Genomic DNA, 15,840 nt, shown 5'->3' with positions numbered 1-15,840 from the left:
CAAACTATAATCTGCAATTCTATATACAGTTTTCCTGACTGACTTATTAGATTTGGGCAAAATGGATCTTAGAGCTGGAAAAGGTAAATGAATTTGCACATAGTTTGAATTTGCAATCTAATTTGGGACTGAAGGGAGGGACCTAAAGATGACAGACAGCTTCTCCCTTTAAGTGCCACAGAGCATAGCATAAAACAGGATTATTAACCTGCTGCATATGAGACATACCCACAGACAAGAGGGTTTCTGCAAGTATATTAAGTTTTGAATTAGCATGTGTAACATCTGCTAGCCACAAGGAGCCTGTACTGGTCCTAGTACTAGCCAAAACGGATTAGCAAAATCAGGTAGCTGCTACCAGGCAAGCAGATGACTCCCACACAATTGACTCTGGTGCTCTCTTCTTTTTTTTTTGTGGGCACTCACACAGCCATCGTTAAACTGGGATATACTGGCACTCCAGCTATCCCAACTCAGCACACACATTTGGGAAACGGCTCGAGAGGAGCTGATCATGGTGCTGAACAGCTAAATCCTCCCCCTGAAAAGTTTTCGCAAGTCTGCTCAGCACACCCAACTCACAGTCTGATGACAGAACCACAGAATTTAACTCTTGCCACAATAAGGTTTCACCAAATCCATCTGCATTTTCATTTTTCATTATATCATAATCTGTCCTCTGCATTTCCCACACAACACTTAGGTCTAAGTCACTATAATTGCAATTTTGCCTCTGCTCTACTCATTCAGACATGTAAGTAATTATTTAGGGCTGGTGTGTGTGCAATCTGTGGTCTTCCAGTTATTGCAAACTGCAGCTTCTACCAGCCAGGGATGCCAAGTTCAGCAGCATTTGGAGGGCCAAAGGTTCCTCATGCCTGATTTAAGGGCTGGTCACTCACCAACTGCTCTGCCTGCCTGAGTTCCTTTAATCTCTTCACAATTCCCCTTGTGCTCCTACACTTTACATACCCCTGCTGAGCATCTGACTGAGCTTTGCCTGTTCAAGGGGTTGGAGCAGTCCACACTGCAATGACTTGTTGCAAGTTCCACTTGTTCAGTATTAATGTGGTTCAGGCACAGAGTACTGAAATTCCTATAATTTTTTCCAGTCTAATCAATAATAGTCCAACTGTTAGAATGACTTTTTTTTAAAAAAAGAACGATACTGGCGAGGAACTGTAGAAGTTGAAACTTATTTTATGTCAGAGCAAACTGAGAGAGAACCAGAAAGAGGGAGTGCACAGTTATGTTGGGTGCACTAGATGTGCCTATATTGATAAAATCAAAATTGTTAAGCAAAGTTCTGTTACGTAACATGACTGCCAAAGAAGATTAAGCTGGGCTAATGGCAGTTGCCCCTATGTAGCTCTTTCCCAAGCAAGCTATTCTCCTTTTATGACTTGGCGATTGGCCCACATTAGTAGTGGTAATATTGGAGGAATTTCAAAGGAGGAAAGGGGAAGTACGTGAATGGGGGGGGGGGATTCCTGGGAGAACAGAAAAATTCTTAGTCATAAATGACTTCCCTGTGCAGATCTGTGATCTAAAGCTTTTGTTGTCAAGAAAGAGTGAAACAACAGCTCAGTGCTTAACTACTTTTTGTTCTTTCAGTTCTTGGCTCTGACATTAAAACATCTTTGCTTGCAACAATAAAATGCAAAAAGCCATCTACTCTGGGCAATGTATCAAGTGCATTTATCTGCACAAAAACGGCATCAAAGAGAAAATCTCAAGGCTTTAATTCTAAACGACCAGCTGAAGAAGCTTCCAAGGACCAATGTGCTGATACAAGATTAATTTGCAGTATCTGTTCTTCTACAGGCTGTCATGTCAACTTCTATTGATTTAAGCAGTGTGATGTCAAAGGTGCCACGACGGCTAAACAGCTCAGTTGTAAGGCTTGCTTCAGTTGCAAAAAAAACATGTCACAATCGGATGCACCTTTGTCTCTCTCATGATTGGACTTAAACAACCCCCGATTACGGATGAACCTTCATCGGCCTTGCAATCCCCTTTGCAATCTGACTTGAGCTAGCCGCATTGGTGGCCTGTGCCACACAAGGTCTGTCTACTACAGGCTTGGCTCCCCCCCCCCCCCCCATTTTTAAAGGCTTTCATTTAACAAATGGTAGCTCCAGATGCTTCTTCCAATGGATGTCATAGTCAAGAGTGAAGAAAAGGTGAAAGATAAAATAAGTAAAACAAGAAATGATCTTTTTTTTAAGACCAGGAGCTATGGTAAGAAAAGGACAAAATGCTGAGTTAAAGCTAAGTGCTGAGTAGTATACAGAATGAAGAAAGAAACAATAATTGGTGGTAGGAATTGCTGCTGTGAAAAGCCTTGAAGCAGAGGTGAGGCAGGGACAGAACTGGGGGAAAGACAATCAAATCTGTGTCATGTGACCCTAGCTGGCCTCTTCTGGATGACTCCAGCATGGCAGCCAATAAGCATTGACCCTAGCTGGCCTCTTCTGGATGACTCCAGCATGGCAGCCAATAAGCATCACTGGTTATCCAGCACTACAAAAGGGGAAACTTTTTGGAATCATGGATCAGAGAACTCAATATTTCAATATACTGGAATATAAACAGGGATCAGAAGCACTAAGAAGCCAGGAGGAAAACCAGAGGAGCATTCACACATGTGTTTGCCTGTGTGAACAACTCTCCTCATTCAGAAACGCCCAAGCTATTATAAGCCAATACCAATGCCCTCCCCCTCACCGTTTTATTTCTGCTGACAATAGTGCAGCTTCAGTATTGTACCAATTTTCCTTCTCACATCACTTCCCAGCTTGCTAAGTTAAGAGCTGGGAGAGGCGAGAGGAAACAGCAGCTCAAAGAGTCTAAGTTCCTGAATCTCTGCAATGAGAGCTTTTCTGAGTATGCTCAGAACATGCATTAATGATGTGAACTCAGAGAACTGGTTTAAAAAAACGTTTCTTCTATAAAACGAAGCAGGAGGAATACAAAACTACACCTCATTGTTCCCATTAACTGCATGGAAAGAGCCCTCACACATCTTTTCTCAAGCTCATTGAGTCTGCCTTCCTCCTGGCTTCACCTCACAATCTGGTAAGCGCAGGAAAGTGTAGAGAAGGGCACATGAGAGGCTGGTGATGGTGGCGGAACAGCTCCCATGGGCTGAGACTTTCCAAGTTTTGTGTGATTCAAAAAAAGCTCGAGCTGATTTTGTCTGCTTTCCAGACAGATTTCAATGGAAGTTACTTCTAGGTTGTGTTTAGGTGCAGCTCTCAAGTGCAGCGTTTCTCAACTTTCGTACTATCAGCTGCTGTTATACCACATTGTGATCATACGATAAAGAGACCCAAAACCGCAGGGCAAAAAAGCACACCCAAACTTACATGCCAAGCTGTAACTGAAGTAGAGTTGGACATCACTGCCTTCCGGAGCTCTTCCAAGATTGCATCAGGAAGCTCTTTGTGAGACTGCCAAAGTGGTTTGCACTGAACTTGCCTTAAAAGCAAGTATAAAGTTGGCTGCTCAGGGAAAATTTTCAATCCCTAGAGACAAACAACATTTTGAGTTGAACACAGAAAATCATTCGAAGCAGTTTCAAAGAAAAGTAGTGCCTTCATGTGAACAGTGTAACTTGGAGTGACTCAGAGGAACTACGGCATGCTCATCTGTCAATCCGTAAGCAAAAGGGGTGGGGGGGATAGTGTTGCTTCTCTAACAACAGGAAAGAAGCAAGAGGAGAAGGCTCAAAAGATACAGTTCTTCAACAAGCTAGTCAATACTTTCCCCACTGAAACCAAAATCACCATGACATTTAATAATTCCCAGTACTTTTTGGCAAAAGAACTGTGCTGCCAAACAAACCCAGACACAACCATTACACAGATGAGATGTGACTCCAAACATATTCTCCCAGAAGGCAATAACATTTGTGTCTGGCCAACTCCTGGAATAAATCCCCCTAAAGAAGACAACTGAAATGTGTCAGAAATCACTCACTAAATCAGAGCTTTCCAAACTTTTCAAGTTGGTGACACACTTTTTGGACACACATCATTTCGTGACACAATAATTCAGTTTTACTAGCAAACCAGAGGTAAAACTACCCACTTTCCAGCCCCAGGAAGAGTGCGAGGAGTGCTTGTGTGACACACCTACACACTACAACCGATACACTAACATGTCGCAACACACAGTTTGGAAAGCTCATTGCACCTTTGTGACCTTGTCTCTTAAAATTTTTCTCAGCTATTATGCAATATTGGCTAGGGACAAGAGTCAGCACATCATTTATTTCTTTTACTGTGGTAGAGATGGAAAACTGGCAAAGGCTTGCCCATTTGAAGCTAATGCGTTTATTAGCAATTCTGAAGTGAAACTTGTCTGTTTAAGGAAAACTAAAATCACTCTCACACCTGTAATAACTACAGCCATGCATCCAGCTGTTCTTTTGATACAGTTTTACTCTCATGCATTCTTAAATCTGTCCGTGCTTGGCTACTCAGAGCTTAAATGCATGACCTTTCAAACACCCTTTCACACACATGAATTTGAAGAGGATCCCTAACTTGAGAGAGAGAGAGAGAGAGAGAGAGAGAGAGAGAGAGAGAGAGAGACCACCTGAACTACAGGACAAACCTGTATCAATACAGGACATAGCATTTAACACTGAAATACAGGACAGTCCTGTATTATACAGGACAAGCGGCAACCCTATATGCTGATAACTGAGTTATTACTAATGCATACCTTTGTACAGAGCGCTTCAGCTTCCGAAGTTCTACCTGTCTCATTTAAGCTAGTAACAGCTTGGAAAAGAGACCATTCTTCAAGAGCTTGGGCATAAGAAGTTGGAAGATCCTTATCTTTGACTAGAAAACATGTAAAGGTCATTATTTGTCAACCCCAATCTGCACCTACATCAAGTGGTATTCATTATTACATTTTTTATAAATCAACAAACATCAAACATCAACAACATTGATAAAAGTGGTACTCTCATTCACTAATCATTTCAAATGAGAAGAAAAATTTCTAAAGGTTTCCTCTCATAAGTAACTATTTGTAACAATGCAAGGCCTTACTTTTAGCTGAGATTGTAGCTACAATCGTTTTTTCCAAATCTGTCCTCTTGGGTTGTGTATTATGCAGGCAAACAATGGTGTTTTCAGCATGACAAGCAGCCAGGAGCACAGCCCAAGAAGCAGGGCTATCTGAAATAAAGATGAGAGAACTGTCATTTTCAAGGCACACTAGGCAGTTATACAAGAGAGTGTACTTAGTGATGCAAAACCAAAGAAGTAAAATGAATAAATCCCCAGAAGTTTGCATGCCCAAGGTACTAAAAAACTGACATTCAGTTTCAATTCTATAAATGTTTAATTCTGTAATTATTTCTATGGTTTTAAATAATTCTGTTTTTTATCTGTAAGCTGCCTTGGAAAAAAGTGGAGTAGTAATAGTATTAGTAGTAATCATCATCACCATCAGGTTAACTGCTCATTTTGCAAACAGATAAAATTGGGGAGTTCATTATGAAAATGTTTATTGCCTTTGCCCATTAAGAGTGGTGGGCTAACTGTAACTTCACTTTCTATGAATCAACGTTTAGAACCAAGATTTTTTAGTGTCCCAGAAAAACTAACTTATTACATTCCTCAGCTACAGCCCTGAATCTGGTTTAAAATTAAGGATTTAGAAGTAAAAGTTACCTGGAGAAAGATGGACTGCCTTTTGGATATTCTTCAATGGATTGTTCTTTTTACTTTCAGCTGTGTGGCATCCTAACGCCAACTGATTAACTGCAGTGTTCAGCAAGGCTCTCTAAATAAGGGTGCATGCACAGCAAAAGAGAACTTTAAATATATTCCTTGTCTAATGAAAAGCATCACTCTAAATTCTCAGTGTAGAAAAATATTTTGATAAGGGAAGATATTAACCTTTCCGTGGTTTAAATCGTGAATATGAGCAATAGTTCCTGCAGCAGCCCCACCCTGCAAGATAAAATATTGATCTGATTATGGTATGACAGAGTATTAGAAGTCTGAGGCATCAATTAAGTCAGATAATTCTTCTGCCCTTTGGATGTACGCATGTGGAAATGTCAAATAAGTTTGTATGTTTAAATACTCTGACTTCTTAAAATGATGGGGGGGGGGGGAGAATCAAGCTGTAAGTTGCTCCCTTGGACCTCTCCTTTTTTCCACATATTTGCTGGCAATGTTCCATCCCATGGAGGGAACAAGCAGAGGCAGAAGCACTCTCCACCCTATTTGTGTTGGAAGGAAAGCCCTTCTCCTGCTGCAAACAGCAGGCATGGGGCAATTCCTTTTGGGAATGAGGCAGGAGTAAGGGGTTAAAAAGCCCACCACAACCATGACATGGTCCCAATTTAGCTTCCCCTCCACACCAACTACTTGTAGAAGAAAAACCAGCTATGCAAAGGCAAGCTATGCGACAAACATCGTATCCAGCTTGGCTCTGAGACAGGGAACTCCATGTGCTGAACGATTCTGCAGTAGCAGCGACCGTTCATCCTTACATCTTACCCTTCTGAGAAGAGGAATAAAGGGTGAAGGGAATTCTGCACAGGTTGGTAAATACAACCTGACGGCACAACTGATGTATAGAGATGTTATAAACTTATTTGTAAAACAGTGGAATGTGTAACATTAAATGCCAATTTGGCAAGCAGATCATCTTGAAGGGCAATGGTCTAAACAATTAACAGTTGTGCACACAGTTCTTGGTGCCAAGTTCTTATTTATTTAATGATAGTTCAGCATATAAATAAATGCCTTGATTCTATTTCAACCTATGCATATTCACCTTTGCATTTTGCGGTGTATACCGAGGTACCAGTTGGGACAGGAGAGACCACAGGGCAGGATTATCTGGGTTGCTAGAGAAAAGAGCACAGCAGTTTTAAATTGCCATCTTATGCGGTAGCAGAACCAATCAACATGGACTGAAGTTATACAACTTGCTCTCTAACTGATTGCTTCTAAGTCAGCAACTTCTAACTTACAAGGCAGAAAAGGAAGCCCTCATTTATAAAATGCTAGTAGTTTAAGAATTGGGGGGACGGGACCATAATCAAGTGCAGGAATTAGTCTAAGATCAAGGTACATAAAAATTAGGTTATTAAGTTTTAAATCTCAAAATTATACTGACAGGTCAAGGTTTCAAATAAGGGAGCAAAAGTTACTCAAGATCAAAAAACATTTCTCTTATCAGTTGCAATTAGTGATGAATCTGATCAAGTGAGTTGGGATTTATTTTTAGCCAGAACAGAAAGTAACTTTTTTTTCTTGCCATTTTGAAATTCGGACACTTCTGTACTCCTGATAACAGAACTGGAGTGCAATAGAGCTCACTGCAAACGTTTATTAGTTTTTGGGTTTAGATAATAATGCATTGGAGGTGAACTAAGCTATGAGTCTCACAGTTGTGAATTTGTTATTACTAGTTGATATCTGATTAGATACCGTGCTGAGATTTTATACACACAAGATGATTGTTCCTAAATTAAATATTATCAAAAGGAGCAGCATGAAATGTTACAATTTCACTGCTACTATTTTTAGCATAAAATATTTAACAGGAATCTGGGGAAAGCAATCAACTGAGTATGAAGATTAGGTAGTTGCAACACACTCCAGCTTTATCAGATGAAAAGCTAATAAATAATAATTAGATAACCATCAGTTATTGAAGCAACAGAGAAATGGTCCTTCAGAGAGGACAAGAAGGGCTGACATAGGAGTTTTGAAAAATCTGTTTCCAAGCAGGTTCATTTGTTTCAATTGCGCCTAGTGCTTTTGAAATTTAATCAGTTATCCACATTAAGTTGGGAATGTTCACTTCACAGAATTTGGCTACTTAATGGCTTGATAAGAACTCTCTGCACCACCATGAAATGAAATAGAGAACAAACACACCCCGAAGAAAAAGTTTGACTTTGAATAAAAAAATGAACATACCCCAGTGTAAAAGTTCAAATCTCCACTCAGCTCAACTCAAGTATGCAACTCATAGGGCAGTCTTGGCAAGCTTCTTTGCAGCCTAGCCTACCTTGCAAGGTGGTTTTATGTCAAAAGAGCACTCCTTGGAGGAACAGAGGGATACAAATGCAACACAATTCATTTTGGAAAGTACAGATTACATACCTGTGAACAGCTTTTGAAACTTGTCTCTGAACAGCCAGATTTCTGCCTTGTAATGCATAGACAGCTGATGTAAGAAGGCACCTCTCATAAACATCATCCTTTCTTTCTGCTAGCTTTAATAATTCTTTCAGAGCTGCCGTTGCAAGTGTAGCATCCTGCCTTATCAGCCCTAAAGCGCACAGAGCTTGCAGACTTCCTATATTAGGTTCCTGTAATATAGAACTGTAAGTACAACACAGATAAATGGTTACTCACTGCACTATTACCATAAAGTAAAACATGAAGGATCTGTTGTTCACATGGGCTAGAGTTCACTTGGAGTAGAATGCAATGTTGTGCTGTATGTGTTCCATATGTAGACGATCCCCAGGTTTAGATCCTACCATCACCAATTGCTTCTTTTAACTGGATAAGTCAAGAATGCAGGCCTCTACCTAAATACATAGTTCTGGGATAGATGAATCAATGGTCTGACTTTGTTTAAGTCAGCCTGATATGTCCATCCTCAGATCAAGATAGCTGAATTTCTACTACTAACAAGTACGGTAACTACATCTTTTTAGTGCACTCATACAGAATCTTGCAGATATACAAGATTCACATTACTGGCAATGCCAAGTTTAGTTTTCATGACACTACTCTCCTTGCCTGCTGCCTGAATCTACAACTCATAACCTATTGAGTTGTGAATTATATTTTCCCCTAAAAACCTTTTCACATGCAACCTCCTTGAGATCATCTGGGGCAGTGTAATGCTACCAGCTATGGTGACTATTGTTCTGCCTCCATAGTTGGAGGCAATATCCTTTGTAGCTAATGTTTTGATTGCAAATGGAAAATCAATGCAAAGACTAGCTTTATTATACTTCTTACAACATCTCCTGTTGGCAACTGGGGGGGACAACCTAAAAATCATGACTCATCAAAACTGGACTGAAAATTGATATGAAGAAATACAGTGAAACAACCATGACCGTTGGCTGTTCTCCCCTATTTCCAGGCAAGACTGCTGTTCCTTTCTTCTTCTTTTTAACAGGAGATGGAAACTACATTCATTTTCATTTATTACAGCCGGTTTACTGAAGCAATATAAAACTTAGCTTCTAGAGCAATAAGTCTACATTTTACAGCACTGCTTTGCCCTTCCTGATAAAACGATGCATGTTTACCATTACTCTCTAAGATAAATGACTAATATTGTGTAGGATGCTCTTAGTGATTCAACAGATGGCTAAAACAAGAATGGTGTTGCAGTGGTGAGCATTCACATTTTCTTGTATTAGGTTACCAAGTGCTCCAGGCCTGAAGAATAGTTGATCAGAATCCTTTGGTATTTCAGGAAATCTGAGGTCTAATGGCTACAGGCAAGAATTTCTGATCCATGTTAACAAAGTCTGCCTCCTCCCAAATGTTGCATTTTAGTACTGAACCCAAATCTCTGCACCCCTTTTCTGCTTCCAGTTATCAGTGCTTCATAGTACAGTGGTACCTTGGGTTACATACGCTTCAGGTTACATACCCTTCAGGTTACAGACTCCGCTAACACAGAAATAGTACCTCGGGTTAAGAACTTTGCTTCAGGATGAGAACAGAAATCTCTCGGCAGTGGGAGGCCCCATTAGCTAAAGTGGTGCTTCAGGTTAAGAACAGTTTCAGGTTAAGAACGGACCTCCGGAACGAATTAAGTACGTAACCAGAGGTACCACTGTAGACTGTTCCAAGACATTTTACTAAAAAAAAAAGGGGGGGGCAAAATGAAGTTAATGCAAAACATTCCAAATAGGTGAATATAAGTGGGACCGGCAACAGAATATTGGCTCTAGTAAATCTGGAAAAGGAACATTACAAGTATTGTTCAGACCTCTGAATACTGCCCAGGAGGTGGGACGGAAAGAGGAGCAGCAGCAAGAGAGACACACACACAGAGAAAATGACTTTCCAATTGACATCTTAACTCTCCATTCTCAGCTCCTCTCAGTGCTTGAGTCAATCAATCTTTACAAGTTCTGGCTCCTTAAGAACATAAAAAGGACCCGGCTGGATCAGACCAACGGCCCACCAAGTCCAGCATCCTGTTCTCACAGTGGCGAACCAGATGCCTGTGGGAAGCCTGAGAGCAGGAGTCCTTATGAGCTCCTCCCCTGTGTGTAAGAACAGAAAGTGAAGGGGTCCTTCTTATGGGGGATATTTTGGGGATATTTTTAAACAGGGCTCTCTTCGAATTCACAAAGTTATGTGTTTCTGCATACCTAGAAAGTCCTCTTAGCATGAAGAGCCGCTGTCTTGTTCTGGGGCATCCCCATCTTGCTTTCAATCAGGAGGTATTTTAGCTACTCAGTTTACTGCGGGGTCTACAACAAAATGCTGCTATGTACCCTTTCCACCTAAAAGGAGTGCTTCTCTTTAGGGCTCTATCATGCCATTCCACCCAAGTAGGGCATTCTACTCCCTCTCAAGTTGCATTCTTTTTTTCTCAACTGTTACTTTACATTTGGTAGCTAGTAAGGCATATACAGTGCTAACAGGACTGTAGGTTGTTGGGAGTTTTTTGCAGGTGGAGGGGTTGTTCCTTTGTGTGTGCGTGTGTTTCTGAAGATATTTTGCAGTACGAGAAAATCACTTTAATTATTGACCTCTGTAAATGCAAGAACCTATTACATACCACTTAAATAAGAGGGTTTTCGCATCATCCACTTGATCCTGCTTGTATTCCATTATTGCAAGGGCCGTTAGGATATAGGCTTTGTCTTGCTCACATTCGGCAACAGAGAGTGCTCTCTCATAAGCTAGTAATAAAATAGGAACAAAGCTTAAAAATTCAAAACAATAGCAAAAAAAGGAACCATGCTCAACTATTGCCTTGTTTTCCCCAAAGACAAGCAGCACAATACATTAAAAAACATATTCTGTAATGGGCTGTTTGTTTATCACTCATGTGGTTAGAATGGGAATTTCTAAGTGCATCAAAACAGAGTTTTGTATTTTGTTTCCACCTTATTATTCTTTCAGGTAGGAGAGAGCAGAAGCCTTTAACTTGCCCTAATCTCACAGGCAGGATCCCAAGGGCAAAGGAATATCTGAAGTGGCCCAGTGAGGATGTGTACTCATATTATCCAACTTTCAGCTTTGGCTCATACTCTCAAGCTTACAATCATAATTTGACCGAGGGAGCATGACTGGAAATAGCAAGTTTTGCCCTATCTGAGTTGACTGCAAACAAATACAGAATACCTAGCTGAAAAAGCTGTTTAGTCAAAACTCTTCAACGGCAGGGGTCCACATATACATTTGCCATACTTATCTTGGCAAGTGTCACTGGCAAAATAATGACACTAGCCTTGTCCTAAGCTTGAAAGGATGATAGGTAATGGTTATCCCTGAAGTTGTGCTGCACTTGGAAGACATTCCAAGGAGCTTGGAAATGCAGTGTGCCTAATGATACAAACACACCCAGCATATTTTTCCTAGCTCAGATTTGTGCCCTGTTGCATTTTGCAGATGCTTGGAGTGCATCAGAAGCATGCCTGTGAGGATGACCCCCCCATCATGAATCTTACGATGGAAGGGCTCAGGAAGAGAGCTGGGAATTATTTATTCTGCCCTGATCACTACAGGTGTCTCCTAAGCATAGAGCAACTGCAGTGATGATTTCCTGCTCCCACTTTTCAGCTCCAATACTGGAAGAGAGCTGGGAATATTCTATGATGTACAGTCGTACCTCGGCTCCCAAACGCTTTGGGAGTCGAATGTTCCGGCTCCTGAACGATAAAAAAAACGGAAGGGAGTGTTCTGGTTTTCGAACGTTCTTTCAGAAGCCAGATGTCTGACGTGGCTTCCACATGTTCCCATTGGCTGCAGGAGCTTCCTGCAGCCAATCAGAAGCCACACTTTGGTTTCCAAATGTTTTGGAAGTCGAATGGACTTCCAGAACGGATTCCATTCGACTTCCAAGGTACGACTATTGTGCTTAGGAGGTTTGCAAAAGCTTGATGTGATGCTGGAGTCAAGACTCTGCCCTGCCTTGCTGAGGTCTGGATCCTGGCAACCACAAATTCTGGATGGGTGCTAAGACTGGCCAAAATTTATGGGCCCTCATAATATAACTTGGGTCAACTGAATGGACCAATCTACAGTGCATCTCATTTGTATGAAGAGAAAAGGTATCATTTGTATGCATTAGAAAGGTATTTGAGAGAAGATTATCTATAGAACGCCCCCCCCCAAACATTGGGCTCTTAATGCATGTTTCTACATCACAGTATAATCCAGTTAACGTTGCAAATTCATACTAATTATCCTGAAGAGATGTTATGTGTGTGCAACACTTACCCTTCTGACTTTCTTGGAAATGTCCTTTCTTGAAGTAAGCCTGGGCAATTCCTAAAATATCATCAAATTCTGTGAGACGAGTCAACAAGTAAGCCTGGATGGCATCATCATAATGACCTAGAGCACTTTCAAGAAGGAAAAAGAACAAAACTCATTCATATCAATTTCAGGCCTAATTATGAGCTCACAACAAATGGTTTGGTGCAATCGAGCTCCATAAAAAACTATAAGGAGTAAATGCTACCCACTATACTGGACATGATGCAGTAGTTCATTTGTGAGCAACACTTAGTGCATAGGTCAATTCACCTCCAGAAATGATGTAGAATTGTTTCAAAATGGAATACTGCTATAAAGAGAGGGGAATGGGAATATAATTTAAGGTGCTGATCTTAAATTGTAAGGCCATGTGTTTGAATTCTGGCTACCTTAAAAATTGCTTCTCCACTGATGAACTTTGAAAACGTATTATTTATAAGATTTAAAATGCAATCAGAATACAAGGAATCAAGGTAAAACAACAACACCTTTAGTCTTCCTTCAAATCCTTCTTCAAAGCCCACCTTTTCCATGAAGCCTTGGGCAGAACTGCCTAGTTCCCACACCCTATTCTAACCTAGACTGCAATTAAGCCTAAGCACATGCAACTGAAAAAACCACATGTTACCTCTCTGCGTCCCCTATCCTACCCGTTCTCTGTTGTTTCCCATGCCAAATTTTAAACTGGGGCTGGGACCTCCCATACACACTGGTGGCACTGTATAAATCAATCACCCATGATACAAAATATATACCCATCTAGTCAAAAACTAATATCCAAACACTGACACTCAGCAATTTAAGTTCTATGTGTAGGCTGGGATCCAAAGGAGAATGCTGTTTGTTCTGCTTGCATCTTGGCTATTAATGTCTGGAATCAATTATGGAATTAATATAGCAGATGAAGCAATCTTCTAATAAGAGCAATTGCTTAATGCAAGTCAAACCATTTACAATGTGACAGTCCATTGCACCCCTTGAAAACAGCAGAAAATCTCAGTAATTAAAATACTGGTGGATTCCTCATTATTTACTACTTAGACCCTGCCTTTCCTCCAAGAATCTCAAGGCAGAGTACATTCTCTGTTTTAGCCTCACAAGAACCCTGAAAAGTAGGTTGGAATGAGAGAGGACAACTGGTCCAAGGTCACTTAGTGAGTTTCATACCTCAATGGAGATCCCAGGTTTGATATATGCTAAATTATGTCTTAATGGATTATTAGTATGAAAACGTATTATATCAAGTGACACAGGAATAACATATCCTAGTAGAAGCACAATGTGCAAATGCAGTAAGAGTCATATTCATTATTAAAAGGTTTTTGGCAATAAAAATTCTTAATTTTAGGTGAAGATTAAAATAACAATTTGTCCAAAAATAAGCAGACTTACCACAGTGCTCTGCCATAATTTCTCATTGCTATACAGTACTTCTCTTTATCTTCAGAATTTTTCAACAGCAGAACTGCCCTGTAAAGTGAATGTAAAAAAAAATTAAGAGGTTCAAAATTCTACATACTTATTTCAGTAAGATCACTCTATCCAAATTTTAAGAACTAGGGCTTGATTCTAGTAATTAAAATTATTTTTTAAAAAAACTCTCAGGTATGCAAGCCCCATGTAGAAAGGGGGGGATACTATTTTATTGCATTTTTTGACAAAACCTTTATTTCAGAGGTGTATCTTTATCTTTCCAATTATCTTATATATCCTGTTTCATCTTCAGTGCTCAAGGAAGATTATATTTAAATAATGTTCGTTTCACACTTGCAAATCATCAATCTTCTAGTGTGACAGCAGCTATTCTCTGAAACTCTCTGCCGATTAATATTAGGCAGATTAATATTAGGCAGATTCATTGTATTGTTTTCAATGCTAAAACTTATCTGTTTAGGCAAGCCTATGCAAACATGTAACTTTATGACATCTAATTGTTTTTTTAAAGTGTTGATTTTGTCTATATTTTGATCATTTTTAGCATATCTAATTCCTATATCTTGGATGAGCCGGGAACATGTAACACCAGTTCTGAAAGAACTGCACCAGCTGCTTGTATGCTACTGAGTCCACTCCTCTTCAATGTACTTTCAATGACTTACAAAGGCCTATCTATACCTGGAATACCTAAAATAACGCCTTCTCCTGTATAGACCTGCCCTTTTGTTATGATCTGCCAGAGAGCATCTCTTGTTGTTCAGCAGTTTACCTTTGGTAGGCATCTACGGCTTGCTTTTTCAGCTGGAGATATTCATTCAAATAACCAAGCATTATGAAGGCACATGCATCATTTTGGATTCTTTCTGCAATAACAAATGATGTACACACAAACAAAATGAAAAGAAGAAAACCATTATTAGTATTACTATTATTATTATATTTCAATTTATATACCACACTTTAATGCGTACGACATTAAAAACACATTACAGAGCATCAACGATAAAAACATAATAAAAAGCATACTGACACACAGCCTAATAATAAAATAGTCATCATAATAGCAGTCCTCTCCTCCACACTTTCACGTTTTTATTATTATCATTATTACATATTTATTTATACCCCGCCTTTCCCCCCCAATGGGACTCAAGGCAGATTACAGATAAAAATAAAAACAATAATTGAAAACTATTAAATATTGACAGAATTAAAACTATATACATATATAAAATCTGTTTAAACGACACCAATAATTACAATAAAAACAACACGGCACGAGCCCTTTCATGAAAAGCCAGTTGGAACAAGGAAGTCTACACCTGCCGGACAAAGGACAACAAGGAGGGAGCCAGTCTCGCTTCTCTAGGGAAGGTTTTCCAAAGTCTGGGAGCAGCCACTGAGAAAGCTAAATAATGCATAACTTAATAAACCACCGGGTTCCATTCTGACTTGACTGAGGTTTAAATAAGTGACATCCCTGATTACAAGGAAAGAGAAACTAGGCAGCTGCCTTAAAACATACGAGAAATTTACCTGTGTATTTGGTCAGAGCAATCTGTGCTGTTGGAATAGCATTCATTTGAAGAATATTGTACTTGTACAATTCAGTGTTTCGGTTGGTTTTGTCTTGCAGGGTTGAGCACACCCAGTGGGCATAACCTTTTGCGCCTTCAGTCTGATTGAACAGAAAACACAAGCGGAGTTAATAACTGCACAACTAGGAAGCCTTAAATCTTTTACTCCTGGTTTTAAGCTTATACTCCTCTGAAATGTATACAAAGCACCTGGATCAATACTGTTCGAGCCAAATGCCAGTCGTTTCGTTCATTTGGCTAAAGCCCCAAACGTTTTCCATGTACAGCACTCTGAAACAAACTCAGCC

At 39.9% G+C, this 15,840-nt stretch overlaps 1 protein-coding gene across 5 annotated transcripts in view; it reads right to left on the bottom strand.

Annotated features, from left to right (window-relative positions):
* SKIC3 (SKI3 subunit of superkiller complex) overlaps positions 1–15,840 on the bottom strand; it is a 43,206-nt gene that overhangs the window by 6,061 nt on the left and 21,305 nt on the right. For all 5 annotated transcript variants that reach the window (XM_028748011.2, XM_028748014.2, XM_028748015.2 and 2 more), the window contains exons 26-37: positions 15,492–15,633; positions 14,725–14,818; positions 13,911–13,988; positions 12,480–12,604; positions 10,813–10,936; positions 8,151–8,372; positions 6,811–6,883; positions 5,922–5,975; positions 5,694–5,805; positions 5,067–5,195; positions 4,732–4,853; positions 3,369–3,527 (exon numbers count right to left, since the gene is read on the bottom strand). In XM_028748011.2, the coding sequence (XP_028603844.2) occupies positions 3,369–3,527; positions 4,732–4,853; positions 5,067–5,195; positions 5,694–5,805; positions 5,922–5,975; positions 6,811–6,883; positions 8,151–8,372; positions 10,813–10,936; positions 12,480–12,604; positions 13,911–13,988; positions 14,725–14,818; positions 15,492–15,633 (1,434 nt within the window). The remainder of the gene's footprint in view (positions 1–3,368; positions 3,528–4,731; positions 4,854–5,066; positions 5,196–5,693; positions 5,806–5,921; positions 5,976–6,810; positions 6,884–8,150; positions 8,373–10,812; positions 10,937–12,479; positions 12,605–13,910; positions 13,989–14,724; positions 14,819–15,491; positions 15,634–15,840) is intronic.

This window comes from Podarcis muralis, chromosome 11, assembly GCF_964188315.1.
Source record: "Podarcis muralis chromosome 11, rPodMur119.hap1.1, whole genome shotgun sequence".
In the NCBI taxonomy this organism is placed as follows: Eukaryota; Metazoa; Chordata; class Lepidosauria; order Squamata; family Lacertidae; genus Podarcis; species Podarcis muralis.
Note: the sequence above shows the minus strand (reverse complement) of the source record. Positions and strands in the feature narration are given on the sequence as shown.